Source organism: Lissotriton vulgaris, chromosome 3_1 (genome assembly GCF_964263255.1).
Source record: "Lissotriton vulgaris chromosome 3_1, aLisVul1.2, whole genome shotgun sequence".
Taxonomy (NCBI): Eukaryota; Metazoa; Chordata; class Amphibia; order Caudata; family Salamandridae; genus Lissotriton; species Lissotriton vulgaris.
In genome coordinates this window covers 131,315,243-131,338,714 of record NC_141689.1, presented here as the reverse complement: position 1 = coordinate 131,338,714, position 23,472 = coordinate 131,315,243, and the positions used below count along the sequence as shown (strand labels likewise).

At 43.1% G+C, this 23,472-nt stretch overlaps 1 protein-coding gene across 4 annotated transcripts in view; it reads left to right on the top strand.

The window, feature by feature from the left end:
- LOC147726079 (uncharacterized) overlaps nt 1–21,851 on the top strand; it is a 602,042-nt gene extending 580,191 nt beyond the window's left edge. For all 4 annotated transcript variants that reach the window (XM_086960193.1, XM_086960195.1, XM_086960192.1 and 1 more), the window contains 2 exons: nt 15,076–15,256; nt 21,541–21,851. In XM_086960193.1, coding sequence (XP_086816319.1) covers nt 15,076–15,256; nt 21,541–21,738 — 379 coding nt within the window. In that variant the 3' untranslated portion in view covers nt 21,739–21,851. The remainder of the gene's footprint in view (nt 1–15,075; nt 15,257–21,540) is intronic.
- Nucleotides 21,852–23,472: the final 1,621 nt, after the last annotated feature.

Here is a 23,472-nt window from a genome sequence, read left to right as displayed (position 1 = left end):
GTTCTCATTCATGGGTAACTTGCCTCCTACGCACATGCCTGGTTCCCACATCTACCCACATTCTGCTATTGTGTGGGTGAGGTGACACGCCATTGATGGCTCATGTACATGGCTAGCCCAGGTTACCACAGTAAGCTGTGTTGTCATGTATAGTGGGTGGTCATGTTGTTTGCCATGTTGTATGTGAGTTTGTAATGTGTGCATTCCCAGAATTGTGAGTTGCATGATTGTGGGGTTGGGGTGTGTGGTGTCTTCATTTGGATCATACCAACGAGCAGAGCATTTCAGTAGGTGCCATCCTAGAAGCACTGGTTGATGATGGACAGTCGGAAGATGTAGGAATCATGCACACTGCCTGGGTAGTTGGCAATGACATTGGTGAGGAGTCTCCGGTGGTCCACTATTGCCTGCACATTGATGGAATGCATGTGCTTTCTGTTGCGGTAATTGTGTGCAGTGTCTGCACACAATCACTGTGAGGGAGACAGGAGCAAAGGGGCAATCACTGTGAGGATGACAGGAGCAAGGGGCAATCACTGTGGGTAGACATGAGCAAGGGGCAATCACTGTGGGAAGACAGGAGCAAGGGGAAATCACTGTGAAGAAGTCAGGAGCAAGGGAAAATCACTGTGGGGAGACAGGAGCAAGGGGCAATCACTGTGGGGAGACAGCGTAAGGGGAAATCACTGTAGGGAGACAGGCTCAAAAAGAAATCATTATGGGGAGACAGGTGCAAGGGGCAATCACTGTGGGGAGACAGGAGCAAGGGGTAATCACTGTGAGTGAGACAGGAGCAAGGGGCACTCACTATGGGGGAAACAGGAGCAAGGGGCAATCACTGAGAAAAAAAGGAGAAAGAGACAATCATTATGGGTGAGACAGGAGCAAGGGTTAATCACTGCAACGGAGACAGGAGCAATGGGCAATCACTGAAGGGCAGACAGGAGCAAGGAGCAATCACGGTGGGGAGACAGCAGCAGGGGGTAATCACTATGGGGGAGACAGGAGCAAGGGGCAACACTGTGGGGAGACAGGAGCAAGGAGCAATCATTGAGGGGACACAAGAGCAAGGGTCAATCACTTTGGGGAGACAGGATCTATCAGCAATCACTGTGGGGAGACAGCAGCAAGGGGTAATACCTGTGAGGGAGACAGGAGCAAAGGGGCAATCACTGTGAGGATGACAGGAGCAAGGGGCAATCACTGTGAGTAGACATGAGCAAGGGGCAATCACTGTGGGAAGACAGGAGCAAGGGGAAATCACTGTGGAGAAGTCATGGGCAAGGGATAATCACTGTGGGGAGACAGGAGCAAGGGGCAATCACTGTGGGGAGACAGCGTAAGGGGAAATCACTGTGGGGAGACAGGAGCAAGGGGTAATCACTGTGAGTGCAGGGGGCACAAGTAGGACATGTGTGCAGTCAATTGCGGGAAGCCAGCTATCGGGTAGAAGCCTTGCTTGGTCTCCAGCTGTTCCAGCGCAGTGTGGGGGAAGTAAAGGTACTGCGGTACAAAGCTGATGATGGCATCCAAGACAATTGTGAAGAACTTTGATAGGGCTGGCTGTGAGACTCCTCCGACTCTAGCAGATGTTGTTTGGAAGGTCCCAGAGGCCAACAGATGCAACACATCTAGCAGCTTTGTCTGCGGAGGGATGTTGGATATCCGCTGTGTTGGTACCGTCAGCCTGTGGGCTATGATGTTCAGGATGTGGAGGATGGTTGTCCTTTTGAGCCTGTAGTGGGAAATTAAATCCTCTGGTGTTAGGTCTGTGAGGTTTGTTCCATTTTCTAAAGGTCCGCTGTCTTTGTCTGCGCTGCCTCTGTGGTAGTCTGGGGGGCCGATGGAGACCGGGGTGGCGGGCCTGGTTGTGGTGGTGGTGGGTGTTGTGTCACTTTTGGGGCTCCGAGCTGCATGATCAGTAGCTTCATGGCATCTGTTGATCTTCTGGTGTGGCTCTGGGCTGGGCTCTCTTTTATGGCGCAGGTTGTCATCCGACTTTACACATGGTCAGAGCAGGTATTAAATTCCTCCTGCTAATGTTCCTGATTGTCTGTTTTGGGATCTTATTGCCAATCTGGCTGGTCATTGAGAATGTTGCGGAGTGGTGTGGTCACAGCTTTTTGCATGGGAACGCCAACTCTGAATCTCATTAACGTTGATTGCCAGGGTCATCTGTGGCAGGTTTTTTTTGCGGCTCCTATTGCAGGTAAATTAGTGATATGGGTTGTTAGCACCGGCCGTGAATGGGGCGATACATTTATCGCCACTTTGGCTTCGATAAAGTGCTGATAACTTGGCAATAAGTCCTTGAGAATATGCCCCTTTGTTTTTTGTTCCTGTGCGCCTATTTTAGGACTATTTCTCCTAATTACTCTCGTTTTCTCAATCCGGTGTAATCATGTCATTTTTGTAATTTCGAATCACAAGAGTATTGAGTAATTACTGAAATTACTGAACTTCAACTAGTTCAACTATTTCTTTTCTTCAGTATACAATATAAAATATAATACACGTTTGAATGTGTTTGTCTGAAAGACATGACTGCAGAAACTTTCAAGAAATTGAAGGAAATGCTATCTCTCATTCTTCATCCTAAAAATTGATTGGACCAACTAGACAACATTTTGGAAACAAAGGGCAATATGTAGGTAGCTTAATACCGGTTTGTAATGACCGACAATCGGTAAATTTGCCGTTACCGACCGGTATTTAGCTTTTTCTAATGTTAGTTGCTTGATTTTAGGATTCGGTAATTTACCGATTCGGTAATTTAAGGATTCAGTAAATTACTGAATCCTTAAAATACCGAATCGGTAAATTACTGAATCCTAAAATCCCATGTAGGGAGCACCAAAGTGAGTGCATTTTTGATTTAAGGATTCATTATTTACCACCAACTACAAGTTGGTGATAAATATCAAAAACCTTTAAAAAAGCAATTGTGTGCTTTTTTAAAAGTTCAATGTGGCAGACATAAATGCCCTTGTATGTGTGCCACATGTTCACACATGCACGATTCAGGGGTGCAACAGGGTGTCAATGCGCCACCCTTGAATATGTTCCCCCTATTACCGATTCGGTATTTACCGAATCAGTAATGGTGAATGGCTTCCCATTCATTCCTATGGGCCTCCAGGCTCATAGGAATGAATGGGAATTACCGAATCGGTAAATACCGAATCGGTAATACCGAATATTACCAATTCTTAAATACCGAATCCATAACAGTCTGTATTTAAGGATCGGTAAATAGAGATTACCTACATATGGCCAAAAGTACTTATTTTACAGAAATAAATTGTGCTTTTTATCTTCGACTATAACAATTTTGGCAGTTTTTACCAACCTGGTGTAGGGAAATTCTACATACGTGGTTTAAATTTCAAATGATTTCTCTACCTGGTAACTAGTTGGAATGATTTTATATATCCTCCTATAGTTAATTGCCCATTATGGGCATTTCCCTTCCAGAACGAATCATCACAGAAGAAAGCTTGAATGTGTACATTTATATTTGCATCTTGAGTTTACTGGAAAAATCCAAATAACTGCTCTTACAACTAACAATGGGCCACATGTATCAAGCAGAATTGCATTCGCAAATGCCGAAATTGCCGAATTTCGTAGTTTGCGATCGCAATTTTGCCAAATGGTATGTATGAGGCAAATCTGCATCCAAAATAAGGAATCCCAAACTTTGCGATTCCTTATTTGTGATTGCATTTAAGGAATCACAAAATTTTCGATTCCTTATTTTGCGATTGCATTTAAGGAATCGCAAATTTTGCGATTCCTTAAATGCAATGTAAGAAGCACCAAAAAAGTGCTATTTGGCCATAAGGAATCGCAAATTACCACCAACTTCAAATTGGTGGTAATTAGCGATTTCTATGAATTCTTTTTTTTTTTTTTACATTTTTCAAAGTGCAATGTGAAGCACATACATGCCCTTAGGGCATGCATGTGTGCCACGTGTGAATCCATGCTTATTTTAAGGGTGCAACAAGGTGTCCTTTTGACACCCCTGCACCCTTGAAATTGCATTTTCAATTTGCGATTCGCTAATTGCTAATCACAAATTGAGAATGTCTTCCCATTCATTCCTATGGGCCTCTAGGCCAATTGGAATGAATAGGGAGGTATTCCTTGATTGCAAATCGTAATTTGAGATTTGCAATTAAGGAATATGTAGGATTCGCAAAAGTTATTGTAATCCTACATAGTTAGGGGCAGATTTATGAGGCCCTTGCGCCACGTTTACGCCGCTGTTGCGTCACGCAAGGCAGCGTAAACGTGGCCCATCCCTACGAATGATTTACAATGTGACGCATCTGCCTAGATGCGTCACGTTGTAAAGCCCTGCGCCGCTTGCGGGCGTTCCGGCGCAGGGTGGGCGTTCCGGGGCAGGTGCGCCTCGCAAAAGTGGCGGAGTGAAATCTATGAGATTTCACTCAGTCACTTTTAAGCCAATGCTGCGTCAAAAGCCTGCGCCTGCTTGAAGCAGGCGTAGGTCTTGACGCAGCATTGTTAAAATGGGGCACCCCCGAGCCTTGCTGGAGCTGCGTCGCGCTTGCGACGCAACTCCAGCAATGCGCCACATTTCCGGCACAGATGCGTCACGCATCTGTGCCGTTTTTGCACCATGGTGCGCCGCATTATAAATGCGGCGCACCATGGCTGGCGGAGCTGTGGCGCATGTTAACTGGCGCATCCCTGGGGATGCGCCAGTTAACATAAATCTGCCCCTTAGCATTTTGCGATTCTCAAATAGAAATTCGCAAAAAATCGCTATTTGAGAATCGCAAATGGAGAGGTTGATACATATGGCCCCTAAAATATTTACAGAAAGCTTGTCTTGTTGCAGTCAAACTTGGGTGCTTATTTATGGGGAATTTACTTAGGGCGGAGCTGCAAGCCTTCTTTTTTCGGGGGGGGGGGGGGGGGCAGTTTAATATAGCGAAAACTAGACCCAAAGGTATCAGAGCTCTTTACATGAGCATCAGTTGCACGTTGAACGTCCCTGCTGAAATTCAAACCCGGTTCCCCAGCTCAAGGGCGACCTCTTTAGCCATTAGGCCACATCCTGTGCTGCCCCATCCCAATGTGAAAGAGCAGCAATGCACAGTATTTATGCAATGCAATGCATTCCTGTCATTTCTCCCTGCAATGGCGCACAATGAGCTGCGAGCGCCAATGCAGGCACCAAAGGGTGCCCGCTTAGCATGCTGGATTATTTTTGTGCAGAAAGGAACAACTTCCTGCACAAAAACAACCCAGAGAGGCATTCTCCTCTTTGTATGTGTGCTGTGAAAACAGCACATTTGGAAAGAGGAAATAACAAGAAGAAATAAAAATACTGATAAGTGATTAAGTAAATCTGGCGCAACATCAAAACCTGCAGGTGTGAGAAAACCCACCTCAACGCCCATCGAACGCCTCCCTGGCACAGTGTAAGACAATGTAGCGACGTGTGCTGCTTTGTCTTACTCCATATCTATGAGGCCATTCAAATCCACTCAAAGTGGTTTCTGCATGGCCTCATAGATATAGTTGAGAGGTTTGATCCTTCGGGCATCAAAAAAGTGATGCTTTGGCAGAGCAAGACTCTCTTGAATATGCCTCTTTATGTACATCAGTGTATCTACCTAGTAAAAACCATTGTAGAATTGTAGTAGGGTCTTTTCGAATGCATGTGTCTTTTTGTTGTGAAATCTTTGCTTTGTTACTACCAAACAGCCTACAGGTTTGTAGGACAATGCATTCATCAAAAGGTTCTTATATTCAATAGGCCAAACCTCGATTTCTCGCTGGTATTTGCAAATTTGTCAAGGAGATCAGGGGTTTTCCTCCCATTCCGATACAAAATGTAGCATTTCCAATTTAAAACTTATTAGGTTATAGAATCTACATCTCATTATGAAATAATGTGATCTTGGGAGTGAGTTCAAATCATTACTAACTCCTATTAATTTCATCCATCTCAAAGAAACCGGACAAGGGCCACATGTATGACCGTTTTTAATGTGCATAAATGGAGAATCTGGCTGTTTGTAACCGCTAAAAAACCTTGTGGCATGTACTAATCCTACTTTGTGAGTCTGCAACCTATTACAGACTCACAAAATAGGGTTTGCGAGTTGTATTAGGAAGGGGCGTGTTGAGGGCATTCCCTGCTAATAATAGGTTGCAGGGGGGTCTATGTCGCAAAACATTCTGTTGTGTAGTTCATAAAAATACATAGGATCTGCACTTTTGTTGGACAACAAACTAAGGGATTGGTGTCTAGACTGATTCCAGACAGGATATAACCCTTGACCCTTCAGGGCTTGTGGAAACAGTATAGTACTTTTTGCTCATTCAATCATTCTCACTTAGGCCCTAATTTATATGGCCTTGCATCAGTTTTGCGCCGCCGGTGCGTCACTTTTTGTGACGCATCAGCGGCGTACAAAATGCGTCTTGTTGCGCCATATTTAAAAAGTGACGCATCTAGGTGGATACGTCACTTTTTAGACCCATGCGCCACATTATACCTGCGTCAGGTATAATGTATGCAGAGGGGGCGTTCCCCCGCAAAAAGCCTCGTAATAGTGACGCAGTGAAATCTAGGAGATTTCACTGCATCACTTTTAGGATGCTGTTGCATCAAAATCTTGCGCCTGCCTCACAACAGGCGTAAGACTGATGCAAGCCCTTTCACATGGGGCTTTCCCCATGTGAAAGGACGCATTGCTGGAGTTGCGTCACTTTTGCAGTTACAGATGCGTCAGAAATACTGACGTATCTGTAAGTCCTTGCGACATGATGCGTCATACATTAAATATGACGCATCATTGGTGTCGCAAGGAGTGCGCAGTGAAAAGTGACGCATCGCTGTTTTCACGCAGCGATGCGTCACTTTTCATAAATGAGGCCCCTAGTCTCTGAGAGAGATACAGAATAAACATTTGGTAATGTTTTCAATAAGCATTTATTGAACCAGCATCATCCTAGTATAAAACATGTTTGCTGCAACAATCAATAGAAAAACCCTAACGCAAGAGGTTACTAGCGCCAACAGAGTAAATAGAAGGTAGAATTCTACCATGGTGCATAAACAGCAAATATATGCAGACAAATAAACATGACAGTAATCAATTGTACTCCAACTATGCGGACCCTACCTAAGTGTAAATAAGTGTACCTAGCATGTATGTGGGTGTAAAGCCATGTATGCCCTTGGAACGAATCAACCCCATGACCTGATGGGAAAGAATGAAGGACCCAAGTCACAAGTTGAACACACCACAAGGGATGTTGCACCACTGCATGCTAGAGCTTCAGCATGTAGGGACCTCAGTGTCTGTTTCAGCATGGAAGCATCTCCTCTAGTTAAAAAGGTAGCCTCAGGTATTCTACCACAATCAAAATGTTGTGAGTAGGATTATGTAGATGATCGTAAATCAAAAATTCTAATCCTGCAAAGAAGCCCTGTTGCCATAGGATGAAGAAAGTGATGACTTTTAAACAGAGTATGTTAATCCTAGTATGTACATCATGTGTAGGGGATTTTAGTAAAAGTTCTCATGCATGATAAATTAGGCTAGTTTCAAGGAAACCCCTCGACATTTATTCAGCACATAACTGGGCAAAAGGTCAGTGCTAGAACCGTTATGCAGATCAAGGTAGGACAAATGTACATAAAATGTTGCTTTGCAAGTTAGGCCTAGGTTAGGGAACATGGCAGTTCATCTTTTACTGTGAAGGTGGTGCTAACCCATTCGAAAACGGAAGTCCCTTCAACCTTTGTGAATGTGGACCTGCAACTTCTTTTAATGAAAAAAACTCTTTTTTTTTTCTAATGCATCCCTTTTTGCTTTAAGGAAAACAGGCTGTATTACAAAAAAATGCTTTATTTAAAAAGCAATCTCGTACATGTCGGTCTGCTTACCCCAGTAGGCCACAATCTCTGTGAGTGCAGGTCATTACCAACAGGTTGTAAATTGCAACCTGCTTCATGAATATTGATGAGGAAGGTCTCCAGCAACCCATTTGAGAATCGCAAACAGTGTCTTAGACACTGTTGTACATTGCAGTTGTCCGAGTTCCTATTTGCGAGTCTCAAATACTGGCAATTAGGAACTCACAAAATGATTCATGGACTGGTGTTCTTGAGAGCATAAAATCAATCCCAATAGCCTAGATTAACCAATAAACTCAGGATTATGCTTCACTTTTAATTAGTCTTTATTCGATATATTTCAATCAAAAAAGACATTTTACAAAGAAAATAATTTGTTGTTTTTAGTCCCACCCCCTCCCCCCAACCCCACAGAAGTTACAGGATCCACAATGATTTGATACAATAAAAAGCATAATTAAAAATCTCCCTATCTCATCCTATTTACATTTTTACATAATCTTAAAATCTCTATTAAAATAAAGGAAACCAATTCCTTTCTCTTAAAAAAAGTCTAAAAAGCTAAATTCATGGTACCAAAGTAGAAAAAATAACAATTACTTAAGCAGCGTACATGATTAATCATTGATTAATACAGATTACCAATTCAAATGAGCACAAACAATAACGACAGACAGTAGCAATCCTACAGTTACTCCAGACTCATTTTGCGTGCCCGAATTATCCACATCCAGTGGAGGAATTTTGCCATGGCTATAACAACGGGCTGAGAGGTATCTGTTCTTAAAATCCTAACAGCCTCGTTTGCTGTTCTTAAGCCTAACTGGATACAAATTGGTTTTAGCCATGAACATCTAGGCATTCTATATTCAGGACAGGCAAACAACACATGTCCAATGTTTTCATTATGATCCGGACAAAAAGGGCACCTTGAGGTTTGTACCTTATTCCACTTCGCTGTTAGGGCATTCAGAGGTAGTGTCCCCACCCTCAGCTGATGGTACCTCTTCCGGTCCCCTGGGACCGTGATCCAGTCCCAATAGGATTCTAAGGCCGGAGAGTGCTTGAGTTCTAAGTAATCGTGAGTAAAGGAACGATCAATATGATTCCTAAAACACTTAATCTCTAGCATGCACCAATAAAGCTCACGGAGTGTCTTTTTAGGTGGAAATACATTATTTAGAGGATCATCCCACAAATGAGATAACCCAAGTGCCCTATATAAGAGTTTAACTTCTCTCATCCAAACTATCTTACAGCCAGTATCCAGGGTCCTCACTTCTAGGAAGCCTTGGGCATATTGGGAGAGTTCTGGTGTTACCCATAGCCTTCTCCAGTAGGCCACTGTTCTATACCTGGCCAAATCCATAAAGCTATAAAATCCTAAATCATAATTTAAAGGTATCAATGGGGTTGACATAGGTAAGCCAGTAATGTTGCGGAGAAATTTGTTCTGTGCTACCGTCAACTTGGTAAGGTTACTGGACCCCCAAAGTTCAGCTCCATAAAGAACTGCTGCTCCAACCTTAGCATTGTAGATTTTTAGGACAGGTCTAATTGGTTTATAATGAGATGAAAACAGCTCCTTAGTGAGAGCACCTGCCAATTGAGCATGTTTTGTAGCTAGCTCATTAGTGTGCTGTTTCCAGTCTAGATTATAGGACAAATTGATACCGAGGTACTTAAAGACCTGGGTCTGTTCAAGCTGGACCCCGTCCATAGTAACTCTACCTCTAATGTGTCTCCGTTTGTGCATAACCATAAATTTTGTTTTGCTTGTATTAATAACAAGTCCATGGTCTGTGCAAAACGATTCAAAAACCCCAATGGCCCTCTGGAGTCCCTGCTGGGTCTTTGATATCATCAGGGTGTCATCCGCAAACATCAACAGGGGGATCAGTCTTCCTGCCAGCTTTGGGGCATCCGTGGGCTGATGTTCAAAATACCTGATCACCCTGTTGATGTATAGCGAGAAAAGCGTTGGTGCGAGTACGCATCCTTGGCGTACTCCCCTCGCAATGGGGAATTTCTCAGTGACACTACCTTGCTGATTCCACCGTACTTGTGCAAAGTTATTTTCATGCATTCTGATCAGTAAGGACAGAATTTCTATTGGGATACCCTGATCTTGTAGGATATTCCACAGCTTGTGGCGGGGAACTAAATCAAAGGCTGATTTTAAATCAACAAAAGCCGCAAAAAGCATCCCACCCCCTAGTAAAACTACGCGCCAATACAATAAAACAAATCTAAATACTTGGTCAATGGTACTAGTATGGCTACGAAAGACAGCCTGTAGGGGTGACAATATATCCTGGTCGTCAATCCACCCATGTATTCGCTGTAATAGTAATCTTGCCAATACTTTCTGTATACATGCGATCAGGCTAATAGGCCTATAATTGCCTGGATCCGACCCCCTTTTTATAGATGGGGATGATCTCGGCTCCTTTCCAGGTCTCAGGAATAGGCGAGCCCTTTGCAATAGCATTGGCTAACAGCTGGATATAGGTGGCCCATAGGTCCTTGTCGTGCATAAACAAGTCTGCGGGGATAAAGTCTAGGCCCGGTGCTCTGGCTTTAGGTATTTTGTTCAGTGTTTTTAAGACATCATCTTTAGAGAAGAGTAAGTGGCTCGTTGGAATATCTAGTAGGGCCACACACTCCTCTTCACCACCGTCTATAACAGCAAACTGGGTAGCATAGTGGGATACCCATGCTTCTGGTGACACATGATTCATGGGTTCTCCTCCTATGGCCCCCCTTCCCCATTTGACAATGTTTCAAAAGGGCGTCATAGTTCTTTCCCTACTAGCTGCGAGGAGATCCTTCCAATAGCCTTCCTCCCAAACCCTTTTTGCACTAGTTTGCACTTTTTTGTACATAATTCGTGCCTCCCTTATCTTGTTTTTATCTTTAGTTTTTACAGCATCTGACAAGGACCTATAGGCATCCCTACAGGTTTTATCATACCACTGATCCTCCTTTTTAGTTGGCCTACGCTGCTTCTTCTTAACTTTTTTTACAAAAAAAGGTTTTAATTTATTAAAAAATTCATCATGGATCCTACTAATTTCAAATATTGGAGTATCCTTATCAGTTATACCCTGAACTTCTCTAATGGCCTGGGTTGTTAGATCCCTCAAGGCTATTATACTTTCCTCGTTGGCTGCACAAGTTGACCATCTGATGTGTCTTTGATCATTTGAGAGGTTTATTAGGACATTTTCCCTATGTTCCTCTTTTGTCTCCACATCAAACAGTTTAAACGTTAAAATTAATGGGTCATGGTCACTTTCCGCCCTTGACTCAATCCACATGTCAAGAACATTAGCCCAGTTTTCTTTGTTAGTCAGGATGTAATCAATACGACTATGTGTGGTTCCATTAGAGAAGGTAGGCGCGCCCTGTTTGTCTGACCCTGTTCTCCCATTAGTGGCCCGCAACCCAAACTCGACACATAGGACTTTTAACTGTAAGGCAGCCTCAGACCATTTTTTAATGGGTATCAGGCAGAGCTGAGGGATTTCCCAGATGCAGTCCTCTTCAGTCATGAGGTCTACATCCTGGTTATCTAGCGGTTCAAAACAACAATTAAAATCGCCACCAATGATAATGTCAGCATTTAGACAATGTTGTTTCAGTAGGGAGTCCAACTGATCAACCGCCTCAGTAGGTTTACCTCCAGGTAGTCCCCTAGAGTAGATGTTAAAAATAAAAAGATCCTTACTGGACGGTCGCTGTAGCTTGACCAACAATATGTCGGAACTATTGGTGCCTATTTGAGAAGCTAAGTAGTCGTTGTTCTGTTTAATCCATGTCACCAGACCACCTTTGGCCCTTCCCCTTAAACTCGGAGTGGCTGGAATGAGAAAATGTAAATATCCTTGAATTGGATCTGGGTCTAAATGCCAAGTCTCCTGGAGAAGGATTATGTCCTTTGAATCCAGGAAAGTTAGCAAGTCCTGTGATGGTATCTTATTTTTTAGCCCTGCAACATTCCAGGAGACTAAGGTATGCTGGGCAATGATATTATCATTGGTAGTTTTAATACTACTGAGTTGGCCCTCTCTCTGTTGCTGGGTGAGATCATATTCACTTATATTATTCCCAATTACAGCCAGTTCAGGAGATACATTTTCATTTAACTCATTTTCCTCATTATTATTAACATGGTCAGAGCATTCATGAAAATTGTAAACATTATTCATGGCACCAAGGTCACCCTGTATATTAGTTGCATTAATCAAAACATCAATTAATTTAGTATTTGATTGGGTTTCCATTTCCCTGCCAGCTTGATCACCAGTGAGAGTTGTAAAATCTTTAGAACTTCTACCCAGTCAATCACAGTCGTTAAGCCCTGATAAGGCTTCATATCTGTTGCCTAAGACCATGCCCCATTCGTTCGGAGGAGCCCTTGGGCCTCTGTTGTTTCTAACGGTGTTCCACAGGGGTCCCGGAGTCCTCGGAAAAGTTACATTCTGCTGCTCCCCGTAGAAAAACAGATCCTGCTCTTCTTTGAGGAGGGTAGATATGGTTTAGGAGATTGGGCAAAACACCTGGGTGGCAAAAAGTCACTATGACACAGTCTCCCTTGAACCTTTTCGGTCGATTTCCAATCCAGGCTACCCTCTTTACGGACTTGATTTCAGATGCAAGCTGATGTTTACCTCCCGGAGACATTTGCATGTTGCTTGTTAACCAGTGCAATGCCTTGCTGGACAAAGATGCTGGCGTTTCAGATTGTGCATCCGTTGGCGGGGGAACATTGGCCAGCACCAGTACCACTGGGGAGGCTTCTTCAATAAATTGAAGAGGGTCTGTTTCCTGGCAGTTTACTGGTGCAATGGCTGTTGACTTTGGTGCGCCAACAGTATTCAAGGGCCGATCGGTAGGGTGAGTTTCATTTCGAACTGGGCTTACCAGGAGGGTTGGACTGCTCTCTTTTTCTCTGGAGCTCCTCACCTTAGTCTCGGTTGATTTCACCATTTGTGTCACCAAGGTATTGACCATATCAACCCCTTCCACAGCCTTGGCCTGTAGACCACTCATCCTTTTTACCTCCGCATTCAATTTGCCGATTTTGGCGACTAAAGGCTTGATGATAGTTTTGATTTTGGAGTCAATGATGTCTGCTATCTTCTGGAGTAAATCATCCTCATTATAGATTTTGTCATGGTAGCTTTTGTCAAGAGCATTGTTATCATCATCATCAATAGTTTTTGCCTTGTTTTTTCCTACCGGGGTAGCTTTTTTCCTCCTGTTTCCTGAGCGTAACCCCGTCCGCTTTTGCTGGGTTTTTCTATGTTTCCTCATAGGTCGAGTTTCCTGCTCAGGAGATGAGAGTTCATCAAGGTTGTGAGCCAAGGTCTCATGTTCGAGGTCGATAGTAATTTCTGAATCCAGTGGCACTGTATCGGCTACATTGTTCAACATAAGACTGTTCTGGTCATCAGGGATTGGATTTGGGTGGACCGTAATGTCTATTAGGTCGATAGAGTCATCAGGCGCTAGAGAAACTGACTGTTGGGGGCTTTGTGTCGGGCTTGATAGCTGTAGGTTGGGGGATTGACTCAGTCCCAATGATTGTCTTCTTTCGTTGTTGATTTTGGCACAACTTGGAGCATATAGTTTTCTATAGGCTTGGTGTTAGTAGGTGGCTGTTTTTTTGACATTTTTTTAGACATGTCTAGGGCTACGTTGTTGGTTTGACCAATATAAAGAGAGTAGCACACGTACACGCCTGCTCAACAGACCTGCTAAGTTGACTAGAGTTTAAAGACTGCAAAGGTGCTACATAGTTTTTCCAATAGACACTTGTTACTTTTGCACAATCACGGGTGATATTCAATTTAGATTAGAGGCAAGCAGTAAGCCACTCAAATTGACAACGCATAGAGGGATTAGTAAAATGAAGAGATGTTTCCTTACTTGTTAGGGGGGTTGCCCAGTCCAGTCCCGGCCAGTCTAGGACTGTCTAAGACTGTCCCGCCCTTGTCCCGGGCTTCTCCCGCGCGCGACTCGCGGGGCGAGAGGGGGCGTCTCCCTTTGAACGCCTCCTGGCGCTCCCTCGGCGTCACGGGCGCGACGCCCCTGGTGCTGCTGGGGGCTGTAGTCACTGCTGGACTAGTGACCTCGCGCTTGTCCCGCTACTCTGCCGCTGTCGTTGCACTCACGGCGCTGTTGTCCTCAGGTCGCTGTTCGCTGCTCACGGTAAGCCCTCTCTGCTGTAGCATAGGTTTCACAGGGCTCCTGGCGGCGTCTCCCTTTGAACGCCTCCTGGCGCTCCCTCGGCGTCACGGGCGCGACGCCCCTGGTGCTGCTGGGGGCTGTAGTCACTGCTGGACTAGTGACCTCGCGCTTGTCCCGCTACTCTGCCGCTGCCGTTGCCCTCACGGCGCTGTTGTCCTCAGGTCGCTGTTCGCTGCTCACGGTAAGCCCTCTCTGCTGTAGCATAGGTTTCCAGGATTATGCACTATTTGTGGGTTCCGAAGCAGTACGCTACCAGACACTAACGCCTTGTCACCGTTGGTGAGTTCTATTTAAATGGAATTATGATACAATTCAAATATAATATGATTTTTTTACCAAAAATGTTTAAAAACCTTCCATTTTCCTACCTCCTTTCTACTTTATCTCCTTTATAAATGAATCTAAATTGTTGTCTCTCTATTTTATGCTTATCTCTACTCATTCAAACCTTTTATGTAAAGCTTTTGACTGCTCATTAGAGCTGTATGCGTACTTTATAAATGTATAAAATAACACATGCACACACCTGTACTTTGAGGGTCCCTCACTAAAGTAGTTTAAGAAGTGAAAAGAGAAATAAATTCCAACGTTCATTATGTTGCCTTACGTCAGTGGCGTAAAGCAAAATTATGGGGTCTCCCTGCAGAATGTGAAGTGGGCCCATATCAGCAAATATTAATTGGCCTTGATCTGAATGGGGCCCCCTTGAACTGTTGGTCGGGCCTCGGGGAGCTTACCACCCCCCATACTGAAGGGGCTGAATGGTCCTGCTTCACACCATTGTCTTAGGTGCTACCTCTTAATATTAAAATCTCATGGATCTGTAAACCAAAACTGACAGTGTGTGATGGCGAGCAGTATTTTTACCATGGTCTCAAGAATACAGATTTTAACAGGCTTGTTGCTTTTCCTGGTAGTTTGGATACATCTTACACAGAACACTATACCTTTTCCAAAGAACATGGATTTGAAGATGGAGTGGGAGCTGATCCAACATTTACAACAGGAATGCCAACAATTTCAGAAGATGGGTGCAGTATTTTTATAAAGAAGAGCATCCGACACAAGTGGAATATCACTGAAATCAATGAAATTCAGGTATGGTATCACATTTTCTACTTTGAGGTGATTTGCACAATTGTGCTTTGTCTGTCTTCAGGTCACTGTATTCATGTCTTTTAACAGCCTTAAACACCAGTGAGGCCCAAAACCCTCCTCTTGTGAAGGCCATGCATGCATATCTCCATGCTCAAACGAACCCTATCAAATTACATGATTGGTATAACTTGGTGGGAGGGCACCAACAGTGGTGTGAGTTCACAGTAGTACTATGGGGAATGTCTATAATGACAACACAGGAAATTACATCCCATGAACTTTGAGCTGCATGAGAATTCATAGTACTTCTAGCAGATTATCTTGTTTGAAAACTCTCAGTTGCCACATTAAAATAAACAGGGGTTACTGTCAAGCATGACCCAGATCACATTTACTACTAAAATCTAGAAGCCAATGAAACACTTATTTAAATATACCAGTAGTCACCCTGGGTAATATCAGATAGTGAAAACTAGTCTACAGGCATTCCAGATTGACAAAACAATGTAAACTGGGGAAATGACAGAATTCCGATCAATAGAAAAGGGCAGAGATATGGTGTTAAGCAGCATATAAAAATGGAAGCAATTGTTTTGCATTGCACATAAGCCCCAAAATGCGTATATAAAACAAATATATAATTTCTTTATGTAAATAGACTCAGTAGATGGATATGCTAGAACAGATAGTGGTTGAGTCTTCCTGTGATGCTAGAGAAGTGTACTTAAAATCCCACCCTGGCTCTTACTAAAAAAAAGGAGGTGTACATAGCTATCTTTTGCTCTTTGTAGACAGCTTTTTTAGGTCGAGCTTGACAGAGCATAGGCTATCTCTTCGAGATTTGCTGTAACCAGGCAGTGGACTTCAAGTCTATCCCCTTTCTAGCCATTGATTTTCATTTGTCTGTGTCAGCGTCCTTTAAAAACCCTTGCTTGCAAGTGGTCAGTCTTGCCTCTTTGCCACTCCTATCTCTCTTCTGTTCCTCCCACAAAGCAGGGACTTAGTACTGTCTCATTCCGCTATGGGTCTTTATATGATCTTTGGGGGACTCTTTTCTTCTTGCCTTCCTGCTCTGTTACTATTTGACTGTGTTTAGCTTCAGTACCCTAGCAGATTACATTCAATTATAGCATCCTTTCTCCCACCTCCTCTTAATGCCACAGTTATGTTTCTGCTCCCTTTTTTTACTGCTGCTTCCCCCGCTACAGCTCCTGCTCCTGTTTGCTGTATTATTTTACTAGCCTTTTTGCACTGTTTGATCTCCACTGTAAGATGGGCTATTTGTAGTGGGATATTTGCTTGGGTTGGGCTTCAGTTTTAAGGGGTTTTAGGCATGTTTTTTATGTATGGCCTTGAAAGGATTTATATCCCGCCCCATCTTTCCCCTGGCCTTTCATTGTTTCTTGTGTGGACCACTTACTTTTCCTCCAGTTTTATTGGCTGTAGCATATTTTTTTGTATGGACCAATGCTTGTTCTTTTAGCAGCTGCTTTCCCATGTGCGAATGCTTGTTGTTTCTGCTCTCTTATCACTGTCTCCCTGTGCTACTGCTTTCTACTCCACATGTGCTGTCCCTTCAACCCCTCTTCCCTGTCCCTATTTGGTTTAAATCACTGATGTAGTGTACTTAAAGGGAAGCCTCCTACTCAAAGATGGCTGCTCTGTATGCTTGTTGCTTGCAGCCCAACCTTCAAGCAGTTTCTCTTGCACTTTCTTCACTGTACCAGTCCCTCTTCTATGTTAGAGGCACTGTATTGAAGGACGACGTTAGTGGCTGGATCTGCTGTGACTTCCAGGGCAGAGTTACCAGATTGGGCTATTTATCGCAAACATGGGTGTAATTTTTCTCATTTGTGTGAAGAAAAAAGCAAAATTGTAGGAGGCTACTTATTGGGCGTTTATTGCTCCTTGTGTGCATTTTTACAAGCTGGGGCAGCGCCTTACCAGTGTGATTATCAGCTTTACCACGATCGTCAATGGCAGCCAGCCATGATTGGACACCGAAGCACGCAGCATGACTGGGCCTGATTGTCCAGTGTGTGTAAGTGCAACCGCACTGCACGTACCACCTGAGGCTGATATATATGTTACTAGCTTGTTTGGGTCCAAGGGCTGTCAATCTAGTAGCGCAGGAAAGCGCTACGAATGACGGCCCTTTAAACGTTAGCCTCAAGAGACCGCCCACGACAGCGAAAGTGCTGACATTTCGGACGCACCACGCATACCTGGTGGTGTGCATACCTGCAGTGACCGACCCAATTCCCAGTTTCGGGCCGTGAGTGGGTGACTTCCCGGGCAGGTGAGTGAGCTTTGGGAGATTGAAGCAACAAGTATGTTTTCTCCATTGTTTGTATACTGTTTTTGATGGTAGCAATTTAGAAGTGAACTAGATGTGCGTCACTCTGGGTGGGTGTGGTTAAGGAAAGGACACAGCACCAAATAGAAGTGCTTCCTCCGCTATGTGTAGAGGGAGTGTGTTGGAGGCTCTGGCCTTGCCCTTGGACATGAGGACAAACCAGCACAGTAACTGGAGCAGTGTTTTAGATGGGTCTCCACTTCTAAATATTCTACTCTACAGTACTGCAACATTTCCTTTGCAGTTTTGTAGCAAATCAGCTGTTATAAAGTTGCTTGTATATTGAGCAGTTTTTGGGCAACAAATAAACAAATAAAGTGTCAAGTTAACTCTGGTGTTTAATGTGCCTTCTGGAGAGATGGAAGTTTGATTGTGTGGCAATTTTCACTTGTGTAAGGTACCCCAGACGGTTAACATCATAGATGCCAAGTATTCAGATTGCTAATGTGTGACAATTCCATTTTTGCAGTGACTAATGAGTGACATTCCACAGCAAAATATGACATGTCAAAAACATGTTATAACGTGTTACAATAATGTGTTGCATATTCATTGTGCTTCAAGTCATATGCTGGGACCTCATGGCACTATAAATACAGAAGTCGTTAACCAGTACTCTTTACCCATCTGCCAACCACTTGTAGACATCTGCAGTGACTGAATTAATCAATAAGGTTCCGTAATGCAAACAAAAGTATTTCCTACAGATTACTTTAAATTGGATTTAACTTATATCTTAAACAGGCAGTGCACCTTTATTTCATTTGCTGTTACCTGAAGGTGAAGACAATTAAAACTGATTGAATAAACATATTTTGACCTTTCAGCTATGTCTTTAACTTCCTGCCTCTCCCAACCCTCTTCCGGCCTGGTGTTGCCCCCACGGCAGCACTCAAGTTTGTAGAGTGATCAGGTGCATTGGACTCAACTGTGGTATCCTGAAAGTAATGCCAGGCGAAGCCTGCAGAGCGCTTGGTCAAATCCACTGTGGTAGACTGGGTTGCAGACATTGCTGAGGTTACCTACAGGCCCAATGACTGACAGACAAGCGTTCTCTTTGACCTCCTTAGTCACTGTCCCTTGCTGTTAAACTAGGTGCTCCTAGGTGCTGGTTAGCAGTGCCACCTTTAAACTGTACCCACCACTGCCCACTGGATGGTCTACATGGAACCCTCCATGATCTAAGGCCTGGTGCAGGTGAGGGCTAAGTTGCTTGCTATTTTTAGGTTCGACTGTCCTTGGGGCAGAATCTGGAATTTTTACAGCAGAAAAATCGCCCTAAGCTGTGCCAGATGCCTGCTAGCAGTACAACCATAGAGAGCACACTGTGAGAGTCACACAGTGCTGTTTGTGTGGTGAGCATGGTAACAGTAAAACAAATCAAAATCCAGCCACTGGATTAGATAATCATTGCAGGCTTTCTGATGATGGTATAGAAGAGCCGGATCCTGGCTGTTGTTTATGTTCTGCAGTGACACCGGATGGAGGACCGGGCCTGGTGCAAATTTATTTTAGCTGCGGGCGGAAGTCATATGTGTGTTTTTAGAGCCGTTTTGACACTATAGGTCACAAAGCTGCTCCCTAACAGCCAGAGCAGAGTCAGTTATACATCACCAGTAGCATAGCAGGTGCTGGCATAGGCTGCTTTTGTTATAATATGAAATGCCATGTTGTTATTCTACCAGGAGCTATAGTATCCGTGACTAATTGTGTGGTGATGCGGACATCAGTACAAAAAAGCTTTAGTCCAATCCCCGATGAGTGGTTCCTGGCAGCACTGTAATATGCCTGCTGCAAGGAACCCGGGCAATGCACATCAGAGACAATATTTAATGTGCACAACTCAGTGGGTTACTGTTTCTGTTACTGTGCAGTTCATAAGTTACATTAGTAATCTAGTACTGAAAGCTATGAACTGCCATCTAAGACTTGCATCATAAAGGTTAGAAAGTTATGTTTGTGCCCAGTATTCTATTCTGATGTTACTTAGAAAGGTTTGATTTGCTAGAAATACATTAGTATTAAACCACTATACCACATTATTAACCACTGTTACATTCTGAATCCTGAGTGTGTCCTTCTCCAGACCAAGCACTCTTAAAAAGTGGCTACCAGTATAGGTGGCATGTGAATTTGACACCTTTTGTTCTCCTTTGCCTTATGCAACATTTTCTATACACAGATTCACAAATGTATGATACATTGTATGCGCGTGTGACGGATTTTGAAAATGTGGAAAGTTTTGCTTTAGGACCAGTGATTAATGGAGTCATTTTTAAATGTGGACTGTAACATCTGGATTTGTAAAATGAGCATTCATGCCTTCCAGCATTCTGGCTGTTAGATAAGATGTTTGTTGCTGATGTGGGATGTGGTATGTGGTATGTTTCACAGAAATTTCCCTATGAGGCACACTATGTTGTACTGCCTTTAATTCTAATCTGCTTGAGACCTAGCGTGGTAGGACAGCACATGTGAAGAAGATGGTACTACGACGGATTTGGGTGTTGAAAATGCACTGGAGAAAGTTTAATATCATACATTCCAAAAGAATGCATGATGATATATAAAGCACAATATTGTATGAGATGCCATACGTACTAGATGGTACATCTGCTGTGAGAACTCATGTAGAGTCTGGCTCCATATGCTACTCACACACAAACTCACACCTCCCTAATGAGGTGCCTTTCTGCTTCCATCTTTGTCTCATGGCATATATAGTTACGGATGTCTCTCAGCCTTCCCAAATGCATTATCCCATGCATACTAGATGGTACCTCTACCTCAACACTCTTATGTAGAGGCATGCACCCTATGCCATTCTGTTTGAGCCTTCTTTTTCCAAGGACAGCAGCAAGCAGCAGTGTCTCAGTGTTTAGCCTGGAGCATTCTTCCATACACATTAAATGGTACTCTTGCTTTGGGAAATCTCATGTAGAACATGCACCATACATTGTATGCACACTCAGTACTCCCCAGTGCAGGCCCTATTCCATATGCTGTATCTTTCTCCCAGTACAGTAGAGGGCAGGGGTGTCTCTGAGCTTAGCCAGTAGTATTCGTCCATCAATTCTAAATGTAAAACATGCACCATAAGTAGTATGCACATCTATACCCCCCCAGCCCTACCCCCATTCTGTTTGCATTTAAACAGAACAAAGAGAACCCTAAATGCCCACGATATTCATTGAAAAAACCATAGGTTTCAGCCAGATTATAGTTAGGAATTAGCATTTAAAAAAACCTTAGAAATTCACTGAAAAAAACCATAGCTTTCAGCCACGTTATAGTTAGAAATTAGCCTTTAAAAATACGTAGAAATTCACTAAAAAATCCATAGGTTTCACACATGTTATAGTTACCTGGACATTTCACTCATACAAAACTATTGAAATTCCCCCGTTATATTTAGGTGAGCGAACTATAACTTGCGCGCCTGCAATGCACTGCTGATGACGTCACATATTACATCACTGATGACATGGTCAATGACATCACTGATTTTCCATGTATTTAATGAAAGCAAAGATTCAAGGGGTTAACTTAATGTGACTCTCTGAAATTAACTTGAAGAAGCCTCATGAATGATAGAACTGTTTTGCTGTGTAAAGTAATTGTAGCATGAATTCGGCGAAGAAGGTAAATTGGATTTTCCCCATGCCATTTTTGCAGTATTGCTGTACTGTGGTATTAAAGTAAAATTTCACATTTGCTCTGTACAAATTTATGGGTGTTTTTTACAGAAGACACTGTTATTTCACTTTAAATATTTTCACTGTCTAGGCATAAATATATCTAGAGAGAAATAGAGCACTGAACCCAAGGTCAATGCAATTATGAGTCATGCATGGCTTATACAAATCTTGTTTGTAAATATGTAAACATTTCTAAACTCTCAGCTCTTTAATTCTTTTTTTTTCAACAGACACCATTCAGACTATCTATGCCTTTTGAGGTACCGCCAGGCAAAGCAGTAACACTGAAAGCGACGTTGCAAAAAGCCACAATGAAGGTGCCTTACATGGCCAAAGTTTGCACCATGTTAGGCAACAATTCAACCATCTCCGGTACGTTAACAGGGGTCGGTTACTACAATCTGCAGATTGAACAGGCAGAAGAATGAGAAGCACACCTGCCAAGGCTGAAAGAACATGGTAGCTGATCTGATTTAGACACTTTGCTCTGTGCTCCAGTGGGTCCTAGGATTTAACTTGAAATAAATCCTTCGTTAAACTACTCCTGCCTCCTCCGCTTTTTACAGGTTGTTACTTGAAAAAATTGCTTTATAGAAGTTACTGAGTGTTCTTTTTAAAATTTGGAACATTTTAGCATTTAATATAGAGTAGCATTTGAATGAATATATCCTTACATGTTACTGATCTGTGATTCTGCATTTTCTTTAGTTCTTCGCAAACAGTCGAGATACTGTCTAAATCTTTAATACAGTCATTCTGACAGCATCAATTCCCCAGAACATCTTCTCGAACGTTAAACCATGATTAATAATATTGTTGGTGGTGTTTAAATACCAGGAATATTGGAAGATCCGTATTTACTCCAATACTTTTTTGATGTTGAAAACACAATGTAAAATAAATTAAATACAAATTATTGACATTTCTCCTTTCTTAAAATTGATGGTTGACTGGTGAGCCGGTATGCTATGTTGTCACAATGGGGCTGGTGGGTTAGGGGTATCACTCTGCCCAGGGCTCAGAGGGCATGCAGATCTGTAAATCTTTGATTATTTTGACAAATTAAAAGGGTAGTCAGAGGTTTAGAAAAAATATCTATATCTCCAGGCGGCGGCTGGAGAAAGAGCAAATGTCACTTAAAAAATATAAGCTGGGCTATGCAGGGCCCTAGTAAACGTTCAGAAGCTATTGTGGCGCGAGATGGCTATCGAGCATATGGTGACGTTACTGCCTCAGCATGAATATATCACAACAGCAGTTTAAGCCTGTTGAAAATATGCTCCATTTTACTCTGTTCAGTTCATACAAACCGCATATGATTCTTACTTCCTTGATTTAGGGTACCCTACCTTGCCACTGTTTATCACCATTGTTTTGGGCTTTATTAGTATTATTATTTAATTTTATAAAGCGTACAGCTACCCGGGGGTTTCCCGGCACCATTGGACACAAGCAGCAAGAGAAGAAACTATTGATTGAATAACAACATTATTAGACCTTTACGAAAATTCATATAGATGGTATGATTTCAAAGTGACATGGAGAGAGAATTCCACATTGAAGGGCCCAGGTAAGAAAAACAGTGGCCACCCCCACCCTATGCGACAGTCTGGTCCTTGGGACTGAAAATTTGGCCTGAGAAGAGGATCGAAGAAGGTGCAGTGCTAGGTAGGGATGGACTAAGGCACTTAGATACTGTGGTCTGTGCCCGATTTGATTTTATGCATATAACTCAGGCCCTTGAATTTAATGTGGTTCTCCACTCTAAGGCAATGAAGGTCGAAGAGCGAGCTTGAGATGGAGGCCCTTCTAGGCACCTGGCAAAGCAGTCTGGCTACCGAGTTCTGTACTATCTGCAGTTTTACAATCACTTCCTTATTGGCATCTAAATACAGGATGTTGCCATTGTCCAGCCTGGAAGTAATAAGGGCCTGGACCACTGTTCGTTGCGTGTGACCAGCCAACATCCACAGTAGTTTTTTTTGCCATTTTAGGATGGTGAAGCAGGTTGATGCAGCCTTTTTACTGCTTTCTGCCTCATTGATAGCTAGTCATCAATGATTACGCCTAGATTGCGGACCAATTGCACTGGTTGTGGAAGAGCCCCCTTTTGAGAAGGCCAGTGCTGGGGGCCCCAAAGATCTTTGTTTTTCCCAAGAATT